The 25347-nt window shown below is 41.3% G+C and overlaps 2 protein-coding genes across 5 annotated transcripts in view; one reads left to right on the top strand and one right to left on the bottom strand.

Annotated features, from left to right (window-relative positions):
* The window catches only part of CAT (catalase), a 40235-nt gene extending 26783 nt beyond the window's left edge, over positions 1-13452 (top strand). The window contains exons 9-13 of the mRNA XM_007521812.3: positions 1967-2105; positions 6609-6739; positions 8996-9103; positions 12378-12461; positions 12697-13452. Of these exons, the coding sequence (XP_007521874.1) occupies positions 1967-2105; positions 6609-6739; positions 8996-9103; positions 12378-12461; positions 12697-12762 (528 nt within the window). The 3' untranslated portion in view covers positions 12763-13452. The remainder of the gene's footprint in view (positions 1-1966; positions 2106-6608; positions 6740-8995; positions 9104-12377; positions 12462-12696) is intronic.
* The window catches only part of ELF5 (E74 like ETS transcription factor 5), a 54600-nt gene continuing 38055 nt past the window's right edge, over positions 8803-25347 (bottom strand). For 3 of the 4 annotated variants that reach the window (XM_060176617.1, XM_007521813.3, XM_016187555.2), the window contains exons 4-7: positions 23107-23157; positions 17300-17368; positions 16037-16232; positions 14163-15548 (exon numbers count right to left, since the gene is read on the bottom strand). In XM_060176617.1, the coding sequence (XP_060032600.1) occupies positions 15452-15548; positions 16037-16232; positions 17300-17368; positions 23107-23157 (413 nt within the window). In that variant the 3' untranslated portion in view covers positions 14163-15451. Of the gene's footprint in view, positions 9137-14162; positions 15549-16036; positions 16233-17299; positions 17369-23106; positions 23158-25347 lie in introns of those variants that run through there. The other variant, XM_060176616.1, reaches the window with a different exon arrangement.

Genomic DNA, 25347 nt, shown 5'->3' with positions numbered 1-25347 from the left:
TTAGCCATTTGATGATCAGTTGAGCAGTTTTTTGAGTTTTGTTTCATGTAGGTAAGTCATGTTTGGCGGGGCCTTAGGAAGATTTTTTTCAGCAGAAATGTGCAGGATGATGTCTTGTTGAAAGAGGGACCAGAGTTGGAGGGACAGTTAGAGATGACCCTGATGTGAGAGTACTTTGGCTATAGGGGTGGTGGCAGTTGTATGTTGATAGGACAGTGTTTTCGGTTACCTTTTTAATGAGATTATGTTTGTAAATGTTAAAACTTTGTTATCCGGATAAGGCAGATCATAGTGAAATGAACAAAGAGGACAGTGCAAGTCACAGTGTCTTCTGCAGCTGCCTTTTTCTATCCCCATACACTGAATTTCACAGGTAGTGGAGAAGTTGGTCTGATGGCTTGAGTGGGAGAGCTTTTTTCTCCCAAGGCTTCAGGGAATCCAGCCATAGGACCTTGGGTCAAGCCAGGATTCAGGCTGCTGCTATCAGGGTTTTAGCTTCCTGTGCCCACTTTCCAACCTTGATTTTGTGGGTTTCTGCCCATGGCTGAAGTAGGGTTGTCTGATGAGCAAAAGGTGATACAGAGCCAGAATTGTATAATAGAGATTACATTCAGGAGTTGCTCTGGCTCAAGTATATCTCTATCCTGTTGGTAAAATTAGAGCTTGACTCAGTCAATTTTGAGTCACAGGAGATAGCCAGCTTCTAAATTGTATGCAGGTCTTATGAAGGCATGATCAGTCATCTAAGTATTGCCTTTGATTATTTGAAATGACCATGAGAGTAGAGTCTCCCAGTTAAGAGCAAAACATTGGATACATTGGTATGAGTGATTTGGTGCAAAGTAATTCCTTAGGTTTGCCTATTCAGCTGGATTTTTTTTTTATTCTGCCTCATAAAATTAAACATATAAGGATACTTTCAGATTCAAGGTCAATGAGAAAATCAATAAAACAAGAAAGAGTGAAATATAACAAAGTAAAGTAGAGCTTTAAATTATGGAAATGATCAAATAATTGGATATCAGGATTAGTACAGAGTTAATCATAAAGCTTTTTATTTTTATGTTAACTGAAGAAATACCAAAATGTCTACATTTCTGCTTTGGTAAATAGGTAACTTGACTTAATCTTTAATTCAGGACCTTGTGACTATTGCTTTGAACCATGTAGTACTTTATCTCTAGAAACTGTTAGAGCTCAAAGGGTATCTGATAGAACCCAGAACATAACATAGGATGGATATATATATATATATATATATATATATATATATATATATTTATAACCAGAGCACCCCTCAACTCTAGCTTGTGGTGATGTGGAGGATTGAACCTGGAACTTTGGAGCTTCAGGCATGAGAGGGAATCTCTTTGCATACCATTATGTAAAGAGGGCTGGCTATTTTTTTATTTTTTATTTAACCAGAATACCAATCAGCCTTGGCTTATGGTGGTGCTAAAGTTTGAATAATACTTTTTTTTTTTGTATATTTTCCTATTCATTTGGTTTTGTGGAGCTTCTTTTTGTTAAGGGAAAATGGTTGATTCCCCCTTTCTCCTGAGTGAGAGGATGGGGAGCAATAGAAAGAGCTCATGACTTTAATTGGGCTCTAGCTAATTAATTTTACCCTGTAATAACATCCTTGGCAATAGGAAGTCATCTAAGATGGTGCACTGATGTATTTGAGAATAAAAGAAGAGTTGTTATTTAGAACAGATGTGAAGATTTACGGTTGCTTGGCAACATGTCATGGGAGAGGAAGGACCAATTAGTAGAACTCATTTCATTAGTGAGAAGAGACTTGCCTTTATACAAGGGACATACTCAGGGTTTGGGGTAACTATGTATTGACATATGCTTTAAATTTTAAAATGAAGCCTATAGACCATTCTTATTTGACATGCCACTGAGAAGTCAATACCCTCTTTTTTTTTTTTTTTTTTTTTTTTTTTGCTGTTAATTGTAGGGCCGCCTTTTTGCCTATCCTGACACTCACCGCCACCGCCTGGGACCCAACTATCTTCAGATACCTGTGAACTGTCCCTACCGTGCCCGACCAGCCAACTACCAGCGTGATGGTCCTATGTGCATGTTCGACAATCAGGGTGGGTCTAGGAACTGGACTCCACTGCAAGGGTCAAGGTAGTAGGGGGAGAAGGGTGGGAGATCAGGTGAGTAGGGCTTCCTGCTCTGTGAAAGTCTTCCCTAGCTGCTCTTGCCTGGAGATGAAAGTTTAATTGCTGCAGACATTTCATACTGCACACTTTTTTTTTCTTTAAATATGTATATACTTTGCAATTGGAGAAATAGCTCAACTGGTAGAGCCTTGGGTTTCTATGCCTGAGACTCCTGGTTCAATCTTTAGGGCCACATGCACCAGAATATGCTCTGGTTTCTTTCTCTCTATGTCTCTGTCTCGTGCGAAACTCTTTCTCAAGTATGAAATAAAATACATCTTTTTTTTTAATATTTATTTTATTTATTCCCTTTGTTGCCCTTGTTGTTTTATTGTTGTAGTTATTATTGTTGTTGTCATTGTTGGATAGGACAGAGAGAAATGGAGAGAGGAGGGGAAGACAGAGAGGAGGAGAGAAAGATAGACACCTGCAGACCTGCTTTACCGCCTGTGAAGCAACTCCCCTGCAGGTGGGGAGCCGGGGCTCAAACCGGGATCCTTATGCCGGTCCTTGTGCTTTGCACCACCTGCGCTTAACCCTCTGCTCTACAGCCCGACTCCCAAAATACATCTTTTAAATAAGGAATCTAAAGATTTACATATTTATTAGAGAGATAAATATGTACTCTGGGACACGAAGTGCTAGGGTCAACTTGGGACCTTAGGCTTGCATGTCTGAAACTCTCCCACTGGGCCTCCATGGTTTGATCTATTTCTTTGTTTTACTGAACCATCCCACTTCATATCTTACTTGCTGTCTATCTGAGAGATAAAACAGGGAGAAAGATTTTTGCACTGGCTATATTAGAGTAGCATCCGGTTGGGGGTTGGGATTTAATGACTCATCATAGAGTGGAATTCCTTAAATCATTTTCTATCACCAAGACTCAGATTCTTGGAAATACTAACGCTAAGGGTTAATGTCTTTTAAGTTCCTATTTGCATTTTTTTTTTCTAGGACTCTGGAGGAACATGACTAGCTAGCTACAACCTGCAGAGGTCGATTCAGAAAAGGGATATGGACTAGTTCAAGGGATTCTCCTCTACCTTTTATTTGTTAATTTTTAGGTTTTTAAAAAAGTTTTTATCATCTTTACTTATTTATTGGATAGAGACACTCAGAAATCGAGAGCGAAGGGAGGGCTAGAGAGGTTGAGAGACAGAGAGATACCTGCAGCACTGCAAGTGCTTCACCACTTGTGAAGCTTTCCCCCTGCAGGTGGGGACTGGGGGCTCGAACCTGGGTCCTTGCGCATTGTAACATGTGCGTGCGCTCAACCAGGTGTGCGCCACCACCCGGCCCTTTTGTTAAATATTTTAAAGATCTATTTTATTTATTTCACAGGCGATAGAGTCTCACATGGTGGCGGGGTGGAAAGAAACTAGAGTACTATTCTATTTCAGATCACTTTTCTAATTGGTGAGTGCTTTTGTTTTTTAACAGTGCACACCTAAATGTATATTAAAAAAATAATCTTCCTATCTTGGACATGTGTGTTTTAGTAAGAGACTGTTTATATTGAACTTTTCAGAAAAGTTCAATATAAAAAGTACTGTGAAAAAAAAATCTTACTGATAATTTATATGTTAGTAGCCCCACATATCTATATTCAAACATAATTTATATTTCTATAATAAATAGAATATATGTGCCCTAAAGAATATTTGGAAAATATAAGGGAAAGAGAAAGAAGAACAATCTTATAATCCCTGTACTGAAAGACCACAACTATTAACATTTTGCTGCATCCCTTGCCAGTTTTCTTCTCTGTGAATATTTTTTTATACACTGAAGGCTATTTTGTATATATAACGTTGTGTTTTTCCTTTTACTGTTATCACTAAGATTTTCCATGGATTTACGTCTGCCTAGTGCATTTTTTCCCTCTCAAATTCATATTCTACAGTCCTTTTGTTATTGAGACTGGCTGTCTCAGAGATGACCAAGTATATTTTGGAACTTATTAAGGTAATTGCTTCATGCTTACTATTCTTATTTAATTCCTGTCATGGCACAAACATGAAAACACTACTTAAGGATGTATTTTGACACACCCTTTGCCAGATTTTAAAAGCAAAGCATTTGGCTTGTACTTTTCAAGTTTGATGAAAGAGCTTGATTGTTTACAGAAGTTGGAGACAATCCTACTTTGAGAACTTTGAGTTCTACTTGGAAATAAAAATGTTCAATTACTGAAATAGATTTTTTTCAATAGAGCTAATCCTAAATGCAGAAACCCACTGTGGTGCCTGGTGATTGGAGTACTTTGCTTCCGACCTAGAATGGCTTCCTTGGAGTAATAATTAGAGTCCTTAATGGCATGGTGTCCTCCCTCTTCCTACACATACTTGGTTGCTGTGATGTGTGTACTCTGGGTAATATATGCCAGCAGTGAGCTGGGCAAAATCCCAACCCCAGACTGGTTTGTTCAAATCATTTAATACATTTCTAGGCCAGTCTTTCTTCTTAATCAGTGTGTTTTCAGTTAATTTAAGCTTCTGTTAATTTAAACCAAGGCAGAAGGTCTGAGGACATAGCATAATGGTTATCTAAAAAGACTTTCACACCTGGGAATCCAAATATCATAGGTTTAATCCCCAGTACTACCATTAGCCAGAGCTGAACAGTGCTCTGGTAAACATAAAATAATAAAAATTAAATAAACCAAAACAGAGTCTGATTAGGAAAAAAAAAAAAAAGCGCTGGTGAAGTAGCACACTTGGAAATGATGATGTTTTGTCTCATGCTCCACTGAGGTATGAGCTTGGCCCACACTGTGATGCAGGAAGCTGTAATTCTGTAGCCTCTTCCACTATTTCCCTCCATCTATACAAAGAAAGAAAGGGAGAAAGAGAGAGAAAGTAAGAAAGAGAGAAAGAAAAGCCAAAGTGAAAATGTATGTCTCCTAATCTATTTCAGAAAACGTTGATAAAAACGTTTCGTTTGAATGCAGACTGACTTGAAATACTAAACTACAAGCACTCCCTTTTTCATTTACCTGTAGAGAGAACTCAAAGTGCAGCTAGAATTGAGTGAAGTCATTATATTCAGTAAAGGAGCGGTGCCTCAAGAATATTCGAAACATTTAAGGCAAAGTAGAGGGAAATGTAGTATAGAGCTGGGAGGTGGACCAGACAAAACCCCAGAGTTCAAATCCTGGATATACCATGTGACCTTGTTAACAGTCTGTTAACATCTCTGGACTCAAAACTTCCATTTGAAGTAATCAAGCTAGAACTTAGTTGCTGCCATGATTTCTGAGAATCTGTGTCTGAAATGAGTCTTTCATACGGTGTTAGAGATCAGACCATTCAGGGTTTTCAAATGGAATTTGAGTGTTCCTCACTGATACTCCAAGTAAAAGCATTTGAAAGGTAGCCATATTCTTTAGGACTCCTAGAATTTTGTTGGTGGGTGCAGACACACACACACACACACACACACACACACACACACACACACACACACACACACTGTAGTGTGTGTATGTGTGGAATTATGTCCCTAAAATATATTTTTTCTTTTAAAAAGATTTTTTCATTTATTTATTGGACAGAGAAATTGAGAGGGGAGGGGGAGGTGGGGAGAGAGAGAGAGATACAGAGAGACACCTGCTTCACCACTCATGAAGCTTCCCCCCTGCATGTGGGGACTGGGGCCTTCAGCCCCGGTCTGTGTACATTGTAACGTGTGTGCTCAACTGGGTGCACTACCTCCCAGCCCCATACCCTTGAACTCTTATGATTTTATAAACCACTGCTAAATCACTAATAATAAAAATGACCAGGGAGTCGGGCTGTAGCGCAGCGGGTTAAGTGCAGGTGGCGCAAAGCACAAGGACCGGCATAAGGACCCCGGTTCGAACCCCGGCTCCCCACCTGCAGGGGAGTTGCTTCACAGGCGGTGAAGCAGGTCTGCAGGTGTCTATCTTTCTCTCCTCCTCTCTGTCTTCCCCTCCTCTCTCCATTTCTCTTGTCCTATCCAACAACGACAACAACAATAATAACTACAACAATAAAACAACAAGGGCAACAAAAGGGAATAAATAAATAAAATAAATATTTTAAAAAAATGACCAAAAGTACTCCATTATCTACAATCAAATATTTTAGGGTGGTGAATGAAAGGGTCTGAGTACTCCTTATAGCTGGTTGTGGGGGGTTAAAAATACCTGTAGTATATTTGTGTATGTGTGTATGAGTGGGGGTTGTATATTTTTATTGCAGACTTTTTTTTTTTTTTTTTTGCCAGAACACTTCTCAGTTCTGGCTTATAGTGGTGTGGGGGATTGAACCTGGGACCTGGGAGCCTCAGGCATGAGAGTCGGTTTACATAGCCATTATGCTATCTCTCCCACCTTTCCATTGACTTTTTGTAGACTTACTTCATTCCTCATCTCTCTAAGTGAATCTATGTGGTTTTCCTTTCTAGGTGGTGCACCAAACTATTACCCCAACAGCTTTAGCGCACCTGAACAACTGCATTCTGCCCTAGAACATGGCTCCAGATATTCTGTAGATGTGCAGCGTTTCAACAGTGCCAATGATGATAACGTCTCCCAGGTAATACCTGCTTTGTGTGCTATGCAGTCACTTGATGATTCTTCTGTTGATATCTGTGTATTTCCACCTGTGAAGCGACTCCCCTGTAGGTGGGGAGCCAGGGGCTCGAACTGGGATCCTTATGCCGGTCGCTTAACCGCTGCGCTACCTACCGCCCGACTCCCAGGCATTAGACTTTTAAGCACGAAGTCCTGAGTTTGAATATTGGCATCAAGTGTGCTGGAGTGATGCTCTGGTTCTCTTTCTCTTCTCTCTCTCTCTCTCATGTTAATAAATCAGTCTTTTTTTTTTTTTTTAGAAGCAAAATGCAGTCTTGGCAATGAAAACAATTATAGTGGCTGAATGGATGTTTAAATTACATTATCAGTAGATACAGCTGGAGAGAGAATGAGCAAATTATAGATTGTTCTGAGGACCTTCTCATGCTTCATTATTTATTTATTTGAGAGAGAGAGACAGAGAGAGAGACAGTCAGAACATTATTGTGACATACATGATATCAAGGATTTAACTCTAGACCTCATTTGTGTGTCCAAGGGTCTATTCACTGCTCCACTTTCAGGGTTGATTAATTTGATTAGTTTGGATAAATATTGCGAGTCTTGATTTTCCAGCTTTCACATCAGATTTAAACTTTGCTTAAAAAATATAGTTACAGCCCGATATTTGAGAAGTTACTTTGAAAAGTTATATTTGAGAAGTTATCTTTGTAGTGTCTATATTTGATACTTAGATTAACTGGATATTTATAAACATTAATAGAATAGTGAATAAGGTAGCAGCAAATGCATTGTAAGTACAGAGAGTGCTTGTTATGAATGAATGCGTGAATGAAATGGTAAAATTATTTCTGCAATCTAGACGACTGTTCAGAAATGAACAGAGGCTATTCGGACTCATACCTGACACTCAACTTCTTCAGCTAAGCTATTTAATTATAGTATCTTGTACTCATTTTAGATGTATAGCCAGTAATCTAAGCCAAACAACACTAGTGACACCTGCTGTATATATATTAGTAAGAAAAGATGAGAGGGAGGGGGAGAGAGCCAGAGCATCACTGGCACAGGTGATGCCAGGGATCAGGCTCAGAACCTCAAGCTTGAGAATCCAAAGCTGTGTCTACTCCTCTGCCCACTGGGCTGCTTATAGATTTTACTTACTTTATTTTCAAATTTTTAAACACCTATCTTGTCTGAACAGGTGTTTCTTTAACACCTATCTGTGGACACATACTAATGAATTAAGGCTCCCCCCACCCCCTCCATGGGTCTGGGTGAATTGAACAAAGAGCTTGTTGTGCTAAGTTTGCATTTGGAGACTATGAACACTTGAGATTTGTCAGTATTAAGAGTGGAGTGGTGAGATTTTTTTTTTCCTGTGCCAAGTCCTCATATATACATGATAGCACTGCTCTCAAGCCAATAATTTTTGGATTCTTTATTTCATACCGGGAGAGAAAGACAGAGAGACAGAGAGAAGGATAGACACTGTGACATTGTTCTGCCATTTATGGAGCTTCTCCCATGGCATGGTGCTTTGGGAGATTTCTGCAGACTATACTGCCTTCTGCTTATCAGATTTATTAGACTTACAGGCTGTGACCACAAGGGACATTATTTAAAAGCAGTGAAGAGCTATTACCAACAATTGAATTCTTCTCGCTTTGCTTAACAGAAAACATTGAGGGAATCAAGTCAAATAATGTAAATTTCAGCTCAGCTATAATCTTCAATTATTCTTAAATTGTAAAAACAAACCTTTTCTTTATTTTTTTTTTTCCTAAATATGTCAGTGAATTTTCTTTCTCTGTCTCCTCCTTCCTTCACACTCCTGGCTTGTGGTGATTCCAGGGATTGAACCTGGGACCTCTGAGCTTCTGGCATCAAAATCTTTTGCATAACCTTTGTGCTATTTCTCTGACCCCAATTTTCCTTCCTCCCTTCCTCTTTTCCTTTCTTTCTTTCCTTTAAAAAAATTTTTTTTTAAAATTTTATTTATTTATAAGAAAGATAGGAGGAGAGAGGGAAAGAAAGAATCAGACATCTCCCTGGTACATGTGCTGCCGGGGACTGAACTCAGGACCTCATGCGTGAGAGTCCAGTGCTTTATTCACTCTGCCACCTCCTGGACCACAACTTTACTTTCTTATACCAATGGAAAGTCTCATTTTGATTTCAAAGGTGACATTGACAATGAGTGATGCTCGTGATAAACTGGTTATTTGACTTTGTCCTCTGCATTTTCAATGAATAGGTGCGAACTTTCTATACTAAAGTACTGAATGAAGAGCAGAGAAAACGTCTCTGTGAGAACATTGCTGGCCATCTGAAAGACGCACAACTTTTCATCCAGAAGAAAGCGGTGAGTGATCCTTTTTTAGCTCAAATCTGACATCTGCTGGCAAAAGAAGAGAATGCAGCTATGTGAGAACACCCTTTAAGAAGAAAAGGAAGTATCATTGCTATTTTACTTGCATTAAGGGACCTTAAAAAGCTAATACTTTGTAGGGAGCTAGCATAATGGTTATGCAAAGAGACTCCCATGCTGAGCCTCCAAAGCCCCAGGTTCAATACCCTGCACCACCTAGTTCCTCAGATCAACTTCTGATTATTTCCCCCTGATATTTTATCTGATATTGCACAGTTATTAGTCTTTAAGCTCTTATCTAATGTGTAATGACTTAATTAAATTCAGGGTGAGCTCTTTCCTTTTTTAGTCTTGTATAAGATGGGTAGAGTCCAATGTCAACATGTAGGTTCTGCTACAGTTTTGTTTAGAGTTCCCATGATAAGAAATACAGATTACTGTGTGTGTGTGTGTGTGTGTGTGTATGTGTCTTGCAGTCTGCCCAACTACTTAATAACATGACATCTGGTCCCTCATTCGGTAATTTGTATTGGGTAAGAACTGAGTTGTGGGCTGGTGTGTGTGTGTGTGTGTGTGTGTGTGTGTGTGTGTGTGTGTGTGTGTGTGTGTTTGTGTGTGTTTCGGGGGGGTGTCAATGTGATTATGCAAGACTTTCATGCTTGAGGCTCCAAAATCCCAAGTTAAATCCCCAGCACCACAAGTGAGAGCTGATCTGTGTTCTGGTAAAAACCAAACCAAAACAAAGCAAAGCAAAACTGGGCTGCTTCCTAAAGTTAGACTGCACTTTAAAAAAAAAAAAATTATTTTGTTGCCCTTGTTGCTTTATTGTTGTAGTTATTGTTGTTGTTGTTGTTGTTGGATAGAACAGAGAAATGGAGAGAGGAGGGGAAGACAGAGAGGGGGAGAGAAAGACACCTGCAGACCTGCTTCACTGCTTGTGAAGTGACTCCCCTGCAGGTGGGGAGCCAGGGGCTTGAACCAGGATTCTTATGCTGGTCCTTGTGCTTTGTGCTCCACCTGCACTTAACCTGCTGTGCTACCGTCCAACTCCCTAGGCTGCACTTTTGAGCTAAAGTGCCAGGATCTTTCTGATGGCAGCTCAGTGGGTATGTAAAACTCTCACTTTTGGTTATTGGACTTGCTATGGGTGTAAACTTTTTGAAAATGAAGGAAATCCCACTTGTACCTTATTTGTTGGTGATTGTTTCTCTTTTCAAAGGGGACTGTTGTGTTGGCAGCTGTCTGGGATGTGTCCAGAGTCCTGGGGACAAGGACTAGTAGGCTAGGTACTTTCTTAGTGAGACACATTCTGGAACTGTTTTTCATGAGTGTGTGCTTGTGTAAAACTAGCCTTTAAATCTCCACTGCACTATTTACTTACTGCTCTCTCCCACAGAGATTGTGACAGTTGCTCTGTAAGAGAGATGGGGAAGGTGTATGTCATCTTACTGGTGACAGTCATCGGGATAGTTTGTAAATAGCAGAGCTGGGCTTGAACCTTGACTGTTCTTTCTCATATGCTGAAACCATAAGGCTTCATGCAGGCACATGTTACCTTACCTCCTCCTCCTCCTGTCTACTTAAGACACAGCCTATTCTGATGTCTTGAAGCAGAAGGTGGACCAGCAAGATAGCCCACCTCAATGTCACCAGCTTTGTAAACTCAACTACACAACCCACAGTTGAGCCCAGCCCCCCACTTCACTGGGGAAGTTTCAGTGCTGTGGTCTTTCTTTCTCTCCCTCTGTCTTTTTTGTTGTTGTTCTTCTGGAAAAGATGTCTCAGACTGTATGACAAGCAGACAATACAACAGAAGGAGGAGATTCACACTTTTTATTTGGCCAGAATCTCACTTGGCCACAGAAGAGAAATCTGATCTGTGGAGAGTGAAGGTTGGAGGCCTTTTTCTCAGTACTCTGCTGTACTCTTACTCTGCTGGGAGTTCTTGATTCAAGTCTGAAATCTTGCCCAGCAGGTGCCAATGTCTTCATTCACCTCTTCTTCAATTGAGGCAGTCTCTGGGCCCCTTCCTTCCTTCTTTCCTCCCTTCCCTCCCTCCCATTCATTCTTTCTTTCTCTCTCTCTCTCTCTCTTTCTTTCTTTCTTTCTGTATTGATTTACAAAATTACAAGATAACAGGGGTATACCTCTGCACTGTTCCCACCACCAGTTCTGTATCCCTATTCCTTCCATTGGAAGCTACAGCAGTTCGCCTAAGGCTGCAGAAATTATTTCTACAACTATGTCTATATTTGTATATATTTCCCCCATTTTTTTCTCCATGGTTCCATCTTTTCTTTCTCTCCAAGTTAAACCTATGCCTATTACTACTTCCAAATGCCCCCCCCCCCACACCACCCTTTTCCTCTTCTCTCTTTGGGTCCTGATGGAGTTGGGGTTCAGAGTTCTCTGATCATCTTCTGTCATTTCTCCCCCACTGGGTGTATGGACAAAAATTCTTTTTGGGGTGCAGAAGGTGGGAATTCTGGCTTTTTCAGGTACTTCTTTGCTGGACATGGGTGTTGGCAGGTCGATCCATACCCCCAGCCTGTTTTTTAAAAAATTTTATTTATTTATTCGCTTTTGTTGCCCTTGTTGTTTTATTGTTGTAGTTATTATTGTTGTCGTCGTTGTTGGATAGGACAGACAGAAATGGAGAGAGGAGGGGAAGACAGAGAGGGGGAGAGAAAGACACCTGCAAACATGCTTCACCACTTGTGAAGCATCTCCCCTGCAGGTGGGGAGCCAGAGGCTGGAACTGAGATCCTTATGCTGGTCCTTGCGCTTTGTGTCACCTGCGCATAATCCACTGTGTTACTGCTTGACTCCCTCCCCAGCCTGTTTCTATCTTTCCCTAGTGGGGTACGGTTCTGAGGAGGTGAGGTTCCAGGATACATTCATGAAGTCCTCTGCCTGGGCCCATTTTTTTAATACATATTATTATAATTTGTTACTCCAAGTTTCTCTGAGGCCAGCTGTTCACATGTACTAAATGTAGCTCCCTACATTTTTTTTTTCCCCCACAATGGTCTGTGAGGTGTGACTGTATCACTCACTTAAAGGGAAACAGCATTAGAGCTCCAATGATCAGCTTACCCAAGGCCTCTTAGCCAATATAGGCCAGCGTTTTCACTGGATCCACAAGTCTTACTTTGCATTCTTAGACGTAGCGTGGCCTTACCTCAACTGAAGCTTTCTTCCTCAGATACCGGGGACTGGCCTAGTTGGGGGCTAGAGTGATGTCTATATTATTTTCACTTGCTTTCAGGTCAAGAACTTCAGCGATGTCCATCCTGACTATGGGGCCTGCATTCAGTCTCTTTTGGACATATACAATGCTAAGAAGTCTCAGGTGAGTCCAGAGCAGCCTGGCTGTGGTACATACAGTGTGTGAGGCCCAGGCTAGACATGGCATCCTTTTTTTGATGATTCTCCTCAGGGACAGTTATTGGGACTCGGAAACTCAGTGAAATATAAGGAACTCATCTGTAATAACAGAATGTTTATTTCAGCCCTGGGTATTATTAGTTTAAAGTGAAGGGGTTTTCAACTGTTATGTTTATTAATTAACTAATTAATTTTAACAGGGTGCAATTCATACCTACACACAGCATGGGACTCATCTGGCTGCAAAGGAGAAAGCAAATCTGTGAGGCTCAAGGGGCCTTTATCACTGTGCACGTCCTCCCACCAATGAAGCCCAGTGTGGTATACACACATGTCACCCTCTGTTCACCAACTTGCTCACAGCTGCATAGAAAATTCTGGATGGGAGATTCTTCTGTGCTTGGTATAAAAATGCAAGTTCATGTCTTTAAAATGATAATCCAAGTTTCTTTAGCAATTAATGTAAGCATGGCTTTTAATACTGTTTAAGCATGCTTTTTAATACCTAGGGAAAACTGATGGCTTGGGCATTAACAATCATTTAATAGAAACATATTTGCTTTTGACAGTTGGCTGGATTATTCATTTCAAATGAACAGAATGAAAGCTTGTAGCATATGATTTTATCCGATAAGAAAAAAAAAAGTAGTGAAAATAGTATGTTTATATCATCTCTTGTTGATTATATAAAACATGGCAACAATTACCTAAGGAAAGGTAAAGATAATTCACTTAGAAATTTAAATTTTCTAAATTATAGAAAAGATATTTAATGAGTCTTATCTATCTAATATAATTTCATTACCATTGTGACTTAATAATTATTCCTTCTTGGAATTGATCAGAATTTTTTTAAACTTGGAATTACATCTGTGCTGTTACAGCACTGACTTTTGCAACAGACTGATTTGTAATTGCTTACATTTTTGCAATAAAATAATCTATATGTAAGAATAGTATTTGCCTTCTTTTGGTTTTATGTGTACTTTGGAACATTTTGCCAGACTTGGTCTGAAGCTTTATCTTTAAATTTGAATAAACAGATCTCACAAGGGGACTATATGATTTGTTTAATTCAGTGGCCTTTAACATGGCTGGCTAAAGGACTGTGGACAAAGACTACTGGGAAAATAGTCAACTTCCCAACTTTGCAAGATACTTAGTCCTCTTGCTCGTTAACTCATGGAATTGTACCCCTCTTGTCCTATGGTCTTGTTGATCATTATTAAATCAGTCAAAAAAAAAAACAAGGTTCACAACCCCAAGCTTTTATCCCCACCCCCATATTTGCCTATCAAGCTCAAGAATCACACGGCACACTTTCAAGGTAAATTCTGAATACTAAATGAAACCAGTATTGTTCCGTTCATCTAAGAGCTTCAAAACCAGTTTGTACATAACTCTCAGGAATTCCATGAAATCTTACTAGTAGATATAAACTTTCAACCTGTTAGCTCAGACTTCACTTTGCTATCAAAGTCTTCTACCTAAGTTCTGTTGTCTTCCAGTTAGTATCACAGGTACCTAACATGTTTACCGACTATATCTTATACGCAGTAATTTCTGTTTCTCTATATCATAGTTTTTTAAATTGAGATACTATATCATAGCATTATGTGAATATCAGGTATGCGTTGCTGGAAAATCAACATATATAATCTATATATAGACTTTAACATGTTAAATATTTTATTCACATTTTTCACAAACTAAATCCACGTGGAAAACACATTAATCCAAAAAAAAATAGATTATTTTACAGTAATTCACATTTTTTTTTAAACCAGTTACATATGAAGTTAAACTTTAAGCATGGTGGTTCCCCACCTGTGCTACTGACCCAGTATCTGGGCAGCTGAAACTCTCTGCTCTGGCCCAGTAGAGTCCTAGGGCGGTTCACCTAGCTGGATCCAGGCCATTAATGGTTGACCTCCCAATGACTGGTGGAAAAAAAATGTCAGTGCAGACTTGAACCTGCGGCGTAAATTCACTGTTGCTATTTTTGTCAAGGATATATGTGTTTTAGAACTTGTGTACTTATTAGGTAGGAAGACAAGATAAGAAAGGCTCATAATTGAATTGGCCATTGCAGAGGACAACTTCAGTTCTGTAAGGGTCTAAAGTCCTGGCCTTAAGACAAAAAAATCAATGAATGAACTTGAATGAACTAACAGCTGGAATCACAGAAATGGCTGTGCTTTGGAAAGCGATGCAACTATTGACTCTTTGCATACCCGATTTGCCCCCCTCCCCCAGTCAGTAGGAGAGGGAGGGGCTTAACTCAGTAAGACTTACCATTTTAATCACGTTAGCCTAGAAGGATGATCATGGGAGTGTTGCCAAATGGCCAAAAAGATGTTCTGGTTTAGAAACTTACTACTAACCTATGCTAAATCCAATTATGCCCCAGCTTGATGACCTAGCTCTTTCATTAATTAAGAAACTTTTCTATGAAATTTGACTTTCATGATTTAAAATCTACAGTATGTTTGCCTTACCCACATCTCACCCTTCCTACTATAGTAACTACAGACTAATCACTTTTTGTTTTCCTTTTGTGAACTTCCATTTACACATCTGAATACTTTTGAGTCTGTGGGATGAATGCACTGGATGGGTCTCTAAGTGGCAGAATTGGGTCCTTTTTTGTTCTCTGAGCAGCACCAAAGGCGTTGTGGTTTTGCAACTTTCAGTTGAGGAAATAATGTTTGATCAAGGTAACACAAAAAAGATTACCTCCTCCCTGTAGGTTAAGAATAAGCAATAGAAAAAGATTTCTTAGGGGTTACTGCCATCACCCCAAGTAGACAACAACTCTGAATCCAGATTATGGAATGAAATGTGGTGCAATTTTATCAGCAGGTTTGCAGGTGTGAAAATAAAACACAAAGACTTTCAAATGTCTGTTGCAATTGGGTGTTTGAAACCATAGAAGGAGTTTGATGAGGGAACAGGTCATAGCTTCTCTTCCTGCCACCCGTGTGCATTCTTTCCAAATTTGTACACTAGCCGTCTGTCTACCCGTTCCAGAATTCCCGTTTTATAGTAGTACCTGTGAAAGAAAACAGAAGAGAAACATGGGGAGGGCTGGCACCCTAGGGGTGGGATGGCGGGGAGGGGGGGCGTGAGGGGGACAATTGAACATAAACAGCCTCTCCTCATTCCTCTCCGGTAACAGACTGGTCTTTGCTTACCCTGGTATTTTCACACCCTGTTATCAGCTTACACTTAAACCTTTCCCAGACATCCTGAAGACCGAACCTCACCATATTTATTATAGTTCAAAACATGTTTTGTGCGTGCATGTGTGAGATGGCCTGGGTTCAGAGCGAGCCCTGAGGGAGTGCTGCCAAGAATGAAAGGGACCGCGTGTCCATTTACAAACAGACCATAATCCCACCTGTAACTCAGAACCTAAGTTTTGTCTCATGACCTTTCGACTATCAGGTAAAAAGCTGCAAAAACAGTTTAATGTTCTATGGCTGGCCATTTTATATAACTCTGCTTGAAGGCTCCTGGCATTTCATGCTATTAACTTACCTTAGAGCTCTGCTCAACTTTTCGTACGTCATTCTGTCGTTTTTCTTCCTTTGTCCCCACATCTTTGCCAAGGCTTCTGATTTAACCACCCGAAAAATACCTTGTTCCCTATCTTCCCATTCTAGAATGCCACAGTTTTCTTCAGGAGACAGGAGTAGGTCTCGGACAAACTCCCATAGATGTGAGCTTTGCAGACCTTTTGGGAAGGAAAAACAAAGTTACTTTCAAGATTATTATTTTCATTTTAGAGAATAATTGCACAGTTTAGGAACCCAATTAGAATTTCTGTTTTGTGGGATTATTGTATTTTTATAGTGAGGATTAAGTGCTCTTTTTGGAACCTTACTGAGCTGTGAAATGTTTGTCTTCTACAAAAGCAGTTACAAAGAGTCACCACATTTTTTTTTTAATTTTCTCAAATGTCCTTTTAAAAGAATTTTTTTAAAATTTATTATTGGATAGAGATAGAAAGAAATTGAGAGGGAAGGGGTAGATATAGAGGGCAAGAAATAGAAAGACATCTGCAGCCCTGCTTCACCACTTGTGAAGCTTTCTCCCTGCAGGTGGGGACCAGGGGCTTGAACTTGGGTCCTTGTGCACTGTAATGTGTGCATTTAACCAGGTATGCTACTGCCTGGCCCCAATGCATTTCTTTCTAACTCTTATTACTGTAGTTTCTCTAATTAACTTATCTGTGAATGGGATAATCAGCGTACCCACCTCATCATAGAGGTTAGAGAATTGTGACTGAATGCACATACACTGGGTAGAACTAAGCCTAGCAGACTTGATTCTATACCGGGCATACCCATCTCAGTACTGGGATTGGGCGAGGGTTGAGGGTGGAGTGGGACTAGGCTCACAGAATTGCCAGTTCATGGAGTTTTCTCTGCTCCTGTCCCTGAATACTTTAGGGAGAACACAATAAATCAGGAGAAATAACCTCTTATCCAGACATCCAGCAGCCTTTATCGCCTCACTTTTTATAATACCATTTCTGAGTAAAAATAAATTATATGTCTGGTAACATTCAGGAAAGTCATCATCAACTTCTCTCTGGCCTTCACTGGGAAAATAGGTCCACTCAAACATTCACTTTTGGAGCTGATTAAAGTAGATTACTTTGGGCTAGGGATGTAGTTTCATGGCAGAGTGTACACTTTGCCTATAAGGGGCCCTGACTCAATCGCAGGCAATCATAATAAAAGTAAATTACGTTGTCTCATCATTCTAAGAGGTGAAGAATGACAGCTCTATACCTACTTGTTCGACTATGACTGTGGCTGTCTTGACTTTTGATGCCACTTGTTTTCAAGCAACTGGAACCAGTATCTGCAAAATAATGATTTGTAGCAGTCAAGATTCAAAAAGGTCACATTCAGACCCCAAATCCTACTGAAACAAGCAAATATTAATTGACTACCTTTATGACACCAGCTACTTGACTTATTGTCTTGGGGGTAGTTAGTGGATAGGGCATTTACAAAAATGCCTAAGATGCAGTATTTACCTTTAACAAACATTTATATTCAATAGTGGGGACCCACAGTGTATCAGGTTCTGGAACTCATACTAGGATAAAAGAATGAACAAGGCAGACTCTCTTCCTGCTCACATGGAATCTAAGGACTACATGGCAAAGTAAAATGTAGGTGAAACGACTAAAGTACCCGCTTTTTTAGGCATTAGGAAAGAAGCAAGACATCAGATGTTATGGATGAGGGAAGTATTTGCTGTAGCTAGAGAGGCCTGAGAGGGTCTCATGGAGACATTTACACTAAAAAATAAAGATGAGAAGGAATTGCATGAGGAGGTGGGAGAGTGTTTGATATGGAAAGAACAGCACATGCAAAGTCAAGTGTACACTGATTACTGATAAGAAAGGCTTGTGCTAAACTGGGGAGTGTGGTGGTCAGTGACATTGGACATTGGCAGCCACAGGTCACACAGGCCTCCCTGGCAGGCCATGACAAGGCCTCAGAATTTTACTCAATGTTCAAAGCAAAGCTTTGGAATTTGACCAGACCCATTTATTAAGGTAGAACCCTCTGACTAGCATGTGGAGAATTCAGTGGAAGGAACACAAATGAAAGCAGAGAGAACGGAGCTTATAAATAACAGCAAGGCATTAACCCGACAAATGTGGAGTTAAATGAGAATTCATGCAATCAAGAGCTGAGACAGCAGTGCCAGCATCCTCCCAAAGAAGTCTACGATTTAAAAAGGAGGAGGAGTAATTTTTTTTTTTTTTTTTGCAGTAAGAACATTGCACTTATTGACTTCGATATAATAGTTCCTAAAATGTTTAAATATAAGGGAGCCGGGCGGTAGCGAGGCGGGTTAAGCACAGGTGGCGCAAAGCGCAAGAACCAGTGTAAGGACCCAGATTTGAGCTCCTGGCTCCCCACCTGCAGGGGCGTCGCTTCACAAGCAGTGAAGCAGGTCTGCAGGTATCTATCTTTCTCTCCCCTTCTCTGTCTTCCCCTCCTCTCTCTATTTCTCTCTGTCCTACCCAACAACAGCGACGTCAGTAACAACAATAATAATCATTACAACAATAAAAAGTTTAAATATAGCACTGTATATCATTCTAAGTCCTATGTTAAAAATACAGAACAGAGGCCATGAACACGCATTCCTTGTCATTCATAATCATCTGATCAACTTAGAAGAGTGTTCTGCTCTCCATTATTTAACAGTGGTCTTGCCTGGAATATGAATATACAGTAATTTTATGCCCTTATTAAGAAGAAGAAGTTATTTACACTTTGATCATATACATATGCATATTTATACACTTAGAGCAGGCAAACTAATATAAATTTGACCCCTTGAATGATAGAGATCCACTGAATTTAATGAACACAGAAATGAACAGAAAGGGAAGCCCAAAGTAGGATCTGACTGAATTTGGAGTAGGGCACCAAAGTAAAAACCCTGGGTTGAGGGTGAGGATGGGTGTTCAGCTTCATGGGGTAGGGTGGGGGTGGGGGGGAGGATGGGATGGGACACAGTCTTTTGGTGGTGGGAATGGTGTTTATGTACACTCCTATTAATTTATAGTCATATAAATCGCTAATTAATATGAGAGGGGAAAATGGATTGAAAAAATAAAAATAAAAAGGAGGAAGAGAAGGAGGAGAAGAAGAGGAAGAAGAGAAAGAACAGCAACAGGTAGTACTAGATCTGAACCTTCACCCCCACCCCCATTCTGTCTTAGCCACACCTGCCAGCAGCGTCTCTGCACTTGCTCCTTTTTCCCTTGCGTGTCCATGGGTTGCCATTCTCATTTCAATCTCTGCTCTAAGGCATCTTCTCAGGGAGACGACCTCTGCCTCCCCAAGTTGGAAATGTTCACACTTGCTCCCATCAATCATTCCTCACTCCTCTTATTATTTGCTTTACCGCACGTTTATCTCTAGCAAACACATTATATAAAACATTTATTCCTCTATCTCTTAGTCTGTTTTCACTAGAGGGCAGGGATTTTACGCGTTTGAGACTGTAGCACAGCGTGTGGCATACTGGAGATGCCCACTAAGTCGTATGGCCACACACTAGGTGAATACTGTTCTTTTTAAAATATATTTTCTTTTATTTGCTTATTTTGGATAGAGATGGAGACACTTAGAGGGAAAACAAAGGTGGGTGGTGGTGTGGGGGGAGAGACACCTGCAGCCCTGCTTCACACGCATGAAACTTCCCCCCTGCAGGTAGGGGCTAGGAGATTGAACTGGGGTTTTTGAGCACTGGGACATGTGTGCCACCATGCAGCCCCAACAAATACTGTTCTAACCATTCCTACTGTAGTCTAGTAGGCATATTACACTATGACTATGAAATGAAATAAGTATGCCATCAAGGGAAGGAGTGGCATTCTGTGAACCACACTGCCGTTCTGGGTAAATTGTCTCAGTGCCACTGAGTGATATCACTTCCTGGTTCATACATATCCTGTTGCTTTAACTGGAGCCAACAGGGAAGGCTCTCTGACCAGAAGAAACCTAGAACAGGAGAGAAGTGAACCCTGGGGCATTTAGGGAGCACAGGAGCAGCCATGTGTCTGGCCAGTGGTGGAGCTGAATTCACAAGCAGACCCTCTGATGGAGGAGCCCTAGTCTCTTAACAGTGTGTGGCTCACTGAAATGAATGATGAGATGAACACATGCTTTCAATTCTCGGGGTCCCTTGGACTCTCTCCACTCTTATGTGTAGCCTGGAATAGCACTGATGAAGAAAAACAGGCCCAGGCACTTGAGCAGGTATGTGCGAAGCACACTCAAATGCCCAAGTGAAATCGGCTGAAACTGGAAGTGGCTACTAGTGGGAGAGAGTGAGGGCATGTGAGCAGGGCCAGTGCTAGTGGATCTCGACAAAATGTTAAATCCTTCTGGCTGATCCAAGGCTGGGCTATGAGAAGACTCATCCATTGTGCTAACATAATCTTTTAAGAAGAGAGAAGCCAATGGAGTGGTTAAAATAAACAAAGACGAACAGACAAGAAGCTTTCACAGAAATGCCAATGGCAAGAAGTGGGGGGGGGGGGAGTCACCCTTCCCATTTTTATCATTTCTTTCATGTGTTTGGGAGGGTAGTGGTTTGAGGAGATAGGACTAACAGCATAGGTCATTGGGACATGGGGCTGCTCCTTGTGGATTTTGCCAGAGGAATCTTGGTCCAGTTATTTCTAGTTCTCAGAGGTGTCTGTAAAGGTCTTTGTTGGGGGGAGAGATGACTAGGTTCCAGGCCTTGCTTGGCTGGGGGTGGCAGTGAAGACAGAGGCTGCCTTCACTGGGATGTCAGTGGCAGGGCAGGATACCAAAGGCAAACTTTCACCAAGTTCAAGAGTCATACTCTGAACCTATTTGATTTCCCTGCAGACACTGGTGGTATTTGGCAGCTGGTATGTAGAAGCAGCTCTTCCTCCATGACTGCCTTCGTCCCCACTGTGTCCCTGAAGCTGGGCTGTCTGGTGTGAGCAGGTGGGGGCTCAGCCCAGCTCAGCTCTCTGCTCTCTGTGGGATTAGTAGTGGTTTGGGTGTCTTGAAACCAGAGACTTACAAATGTGGCCAAAAGATATATTCTCAGCCATTTGTTGAAATCATATGTTAATGCTTCATCAAGAGCTGGAATGGGGGCTCGGATGGCAAGACTTCCAAACCAAACATATCAAACAGCTCACACTAGTGAGCTGGCATCCCATGCCAGGAGGAGATCTGAGAATGTGTGGGAGAATGGGAAAAGAGGCTTAGGAAGCCAGCAGGCTGTTCTCTCTCTCTCTCTCTCTCTCTCTCTCTCTCTCTGAAGCAGTGGGGGCCAGACTCAAACCTCGAACCTGAGTCATGCACATGGCAAAGCAGCATACTATTCAAGTGAGCTATTTCACCAACCCCATTCACTGGCATTTCTGCAGTGGAGGAGCTGAGGTGCATCAGTACTGTTGTTGGCTCTGGGTCCCTTCAATAGGCACTAAGCTGAAAATCATCTTGTTTTCTGAGCCATGGGAGAGCCAGACCCACACCTGAAGGCATCTAGATCTTAAGTCTCAAGTGAGAGGGCAGAAGAGTGAAAAAAAAAAAAAAAGGTCTACAAGCAGGTGTGTATGTGTGTGTGGAGTGCACATGTATAAGAGCATAGATTTTGAGACAATGAGTTAGAATCCCTGCTCTGTATTTACTTGCACATTACTGTACCTTCCATGTCCTCAAAAGCAAATGTTACTAACATGATGGCAGAGGAGGACCAAGTGGGGGTTGTATTGTTATGTGAAAATGTTACACATGTACAAACTATTGCATTTTACTGTAAACCATTAATCCTGCAATAAAGAAAAGAAAAAGCATTTGTTGCTAATACCACCTAATGGAACCGTGAAGAGGATTAAGTGAGCTCATGTACAGTGCTGGGTACTCTCTTGGCCACATAGCAAGTGCTTCACAAATGACAGTGAAAGTCATCAGTTTATACTGAAGAATACTGGGTTTACTGCTGGAAGCTTCATGGTACCACTTCGTCCTTGTTGGCCAGGCTTTGGCTCTGACTGGCATAGCTCACTTCTGGGTGGTGATGGTGGGGGTGTTTGAGATTCTGAAACATTATCTGGCCACAAGCACCATGTCCAGGGCTACATGGATGGTCAAGCACACACCCTCCCAGGTGAGTTATCTTGTCTGTTCATTTATTTTATTTTATTTTTGAACCAAGGTTATTATTGGGGCACAATGAATCCACCACTCCCAGCAGCCATTCTTTTTCTTTCTCCTTTCCTCCTTCTCTTCCTCCCTCCCTTTCTTTCTTTCTATCATCCAGGACAGGAGAAATTGAGAAGGGTAGGTAGAAGAGAGAGAAAGATAGATACCTGCAGACCTTCACCACTTGTGAGTGTTCCCTGAAGGCGGGAAATGGGGCTCAAACCTGGGTCCTTTCACGTGCTAACACACACACTCAACAGAGTGTGCCACAGCCCCCCCCCCCCATTATTTAAAACATGACTTTCCAAAGCACTCACTTTACACCTTTTACATTTATTTTTTTCCAGAGCACTGCTCAGCTCTGATTTTGGGTGGTGTAGGGGATTGAATCTGGGACCTTGGAGCCTCAGGCATGAGAATCTGTTCGCAGAAGCATTATGCTATCTCCCCCAGCCAAGCCTTTTGCAAAAGTGAAAACAGTGAGTTTTAATTTTCAGACCCAAGAGTTATTTGAGATCTTCTATCACCTTACAATGATCAACCTGACCTACTTAATTAGTGACAACATCAGCACAAGACCTCTCACAGTTGATAGTTCTGATGCTAAGTACTAACAGGTACCAGTGCCTGAAACAGTATGTAGTACTTGCTTGGAGTTTTGTTTGAACTGTTTCTGGATCACACCCTGAGCCTGTGAGGGTCATTATTTTATAGCTAGTAAAACTGAGTCTGGGGAAAATAAGGAATACTTAGATCCAAACCTATGCTCTGTATACCACACTTTCCCCTGTCTCCTAGACTGTGATGGTGTTAGTGTGACATCCCCAAAGAAACTCCTGCCCAACAACTTAAAAGTACACTTTGAGTGTGATTACTTACAGTCTTTGATGGCAACCTTGGTCTCTTCAGCATCATTAAAAAATGAGTAACCTGGGAAAGAAAAAGACATTCACAAACCACACTTGGTGTTTGATCCTGGCTTCTCTGGCCAGGCCAGGAGAGGGAAGAAGGGAAGAAGGGAAGACTCTGTCTCTTCTACAAGGTTATTTTATTCCAGAAGGAAGCTTGAGGGCCACGGGGCCCTTGGGGAGGGGTCACCCTAAGAGGTGATGATGTTGTTTTTATTTTATTTAATTTATTTATTTTCCCTTTTGTTGCCCTTGTTGTCTTTTTATTGTTGTTGTAGTTATTATTGTTGTTATTGATGTTGTCATTGTTAGATAGGATAGAGAGAAATGGAGAGAGGAGGGGAAGACAGAGGGGGAGAGAAAGACAGACACCTATAGACCTGCTTCACCGCCTGTGAAGCAACTCCCCTGCAGGTGGGGAGCTGGGGGCTCGAACCGGGATTTCTTACGCTGGTCCTTGTGCTTTGCGCCACGTGAGCTTAACCCACTGCGCTACCACCCGACTCCCGATGATCTTATTTATAAAGGCTACCAGGAGGGAGAGCTGTGGGGTCCTGGCATCCTAACGCCTCTGCGGATATGGAGGAGTGGGCCCAACTCAGGATTTGAGCTGGGACGTGCCTGTGGTTCCTGTGCAGCCTTGCCAAGTTAGTCTCTGAGCATGTGTTCCTCATAGGCATAACGTAACAAAACTGCCACTAGGTTTGGCTCTAAGACTCTACAGCCTCTGATGTGACTTTTATAGCATGTTGGTGAAATGGGAGGAAATGGATACAGGAGCCACAGGGTGTACAGAGCAGATACAAGGACTTCAGGCTGCTCTGAAGGGTGGAGGTGGCACACCGAAAGTTTGAGAGTTCTTTTCCCTTTTTCTCTCTTTATCTCCTCACCCCCTTTCTCCTTTTCCTTTTTTCTTTCCCACCGGAGTTATTGCTAAGGCTCGGGCTTGCACAACAAATCCACTGCTTCTGGTGGCCATTTTTTTTTTCCTTTCAGTTTTTATTGTATAGGACAGAGAGAAAATGCGAGAAGAAGGGGAGAGAGAAAGACAAATGAATACCTGTAGACCTGCTTCACTGCTTTTGAAGTGTCGAGAGGGGGCTCAAACCTGGCTTCTTGCATATGGTAATGTGTGCACTTAACCCCCCCCCCCACCTCCAAGAATATTTTCTTATAATACCACAGACTAAAGGACACCTATTTTTCAGCTTGGTGTCTAACCCAAGGAAAGATATTTAACATCAGATTTTTATTCCTACTGCTCTTTTATCTTTTCTTTCTTTTTACCCCCTCTTATTATTTTTTTCCTTTCTTTTTTTTTGAAACAATGTGCTCAGCACCCAGGTCTGTGTTCATAGCTGTCACAATTGCTAAGGAACAGAAGCAACCTGAAAATCCATCAGCTTATTACTGAACAAAGAGGTTATGGAGTATATATTATGGAATGCTATTCTACAGTTAAGAAAGATGTTACTGTGCTCTTTGGGACAATAAGAATAGAACTGAAGGTGACTATGCTTAGTGAAGTAAGCAAGGAAGTGAAAGACAACTATCGGGTGGTTTCTCTCAAATGAAGGATATAGAACATTGAAACACATGAACTTGAATAAAAAAAAATGATCAAACTGTCTTTAAGATTTTATAAGGAAGGGGTTGGGTTGTGGCAGACCTGGCTGAGCACACATGTTACTATGCACAAGGACCCAAGCTCAAGCCCCCTGTGCCCACCTGCAGGGGTGAGGTGGGGGCTTCATGAATGGGGAAGCATTGCTTGAGGTTCTTTCTCTCTCTCTCTCTATCTTCCCACTTCGAGCTCAATTTCTCTCCATTTCTACCAAGTAAGTAAATAATAGGTGTATATATATGTTTATTTAATTATTAAATAGAGACAGCCAAAAATCAAGAGGAAGAGAGTGATAGAGAGAGACAGAGACACTTGCAGTACTGACTCCCCACTTACAGAGCTTTCCTCCTGCAGGTGGGGACTGGGGGCTTGAACTTGGGTCCTTGCGTATCATAACAATGTGTGTTCAACCAGGTACACTGCCACCCGGTCCCAATAAAATATTTTTTAAAAGACTTGGTGAAAAGTATGGTGGTTATCTTTGGTGGACGGGGTCATAGAACTTTGGTGGTGAGCATGGTAACATACCTCTGTAGTGTTAGAATCTTGCAAATCATTATTAAATCACTGATTTTAAGAAAGGAGAAA

This window comes from Erinaceus europaeus, chromosome 17 (assembly GCF_950295315.1).
Source record: "Erinaceus europaeus chromosome 17, mEriEur2.1, whole genome shotgun sequence".
NCBI lineage: Eukaryota > Metazoa > Chordata > Mammalia > Eulipotyphla > Erinaceidae > Erinaceus > Erinaceus europaeus.
Note: the sequence above shows the minus strand (reverse complement) of the source record. Positions and strands in the feature narration are given on the sequence as shown.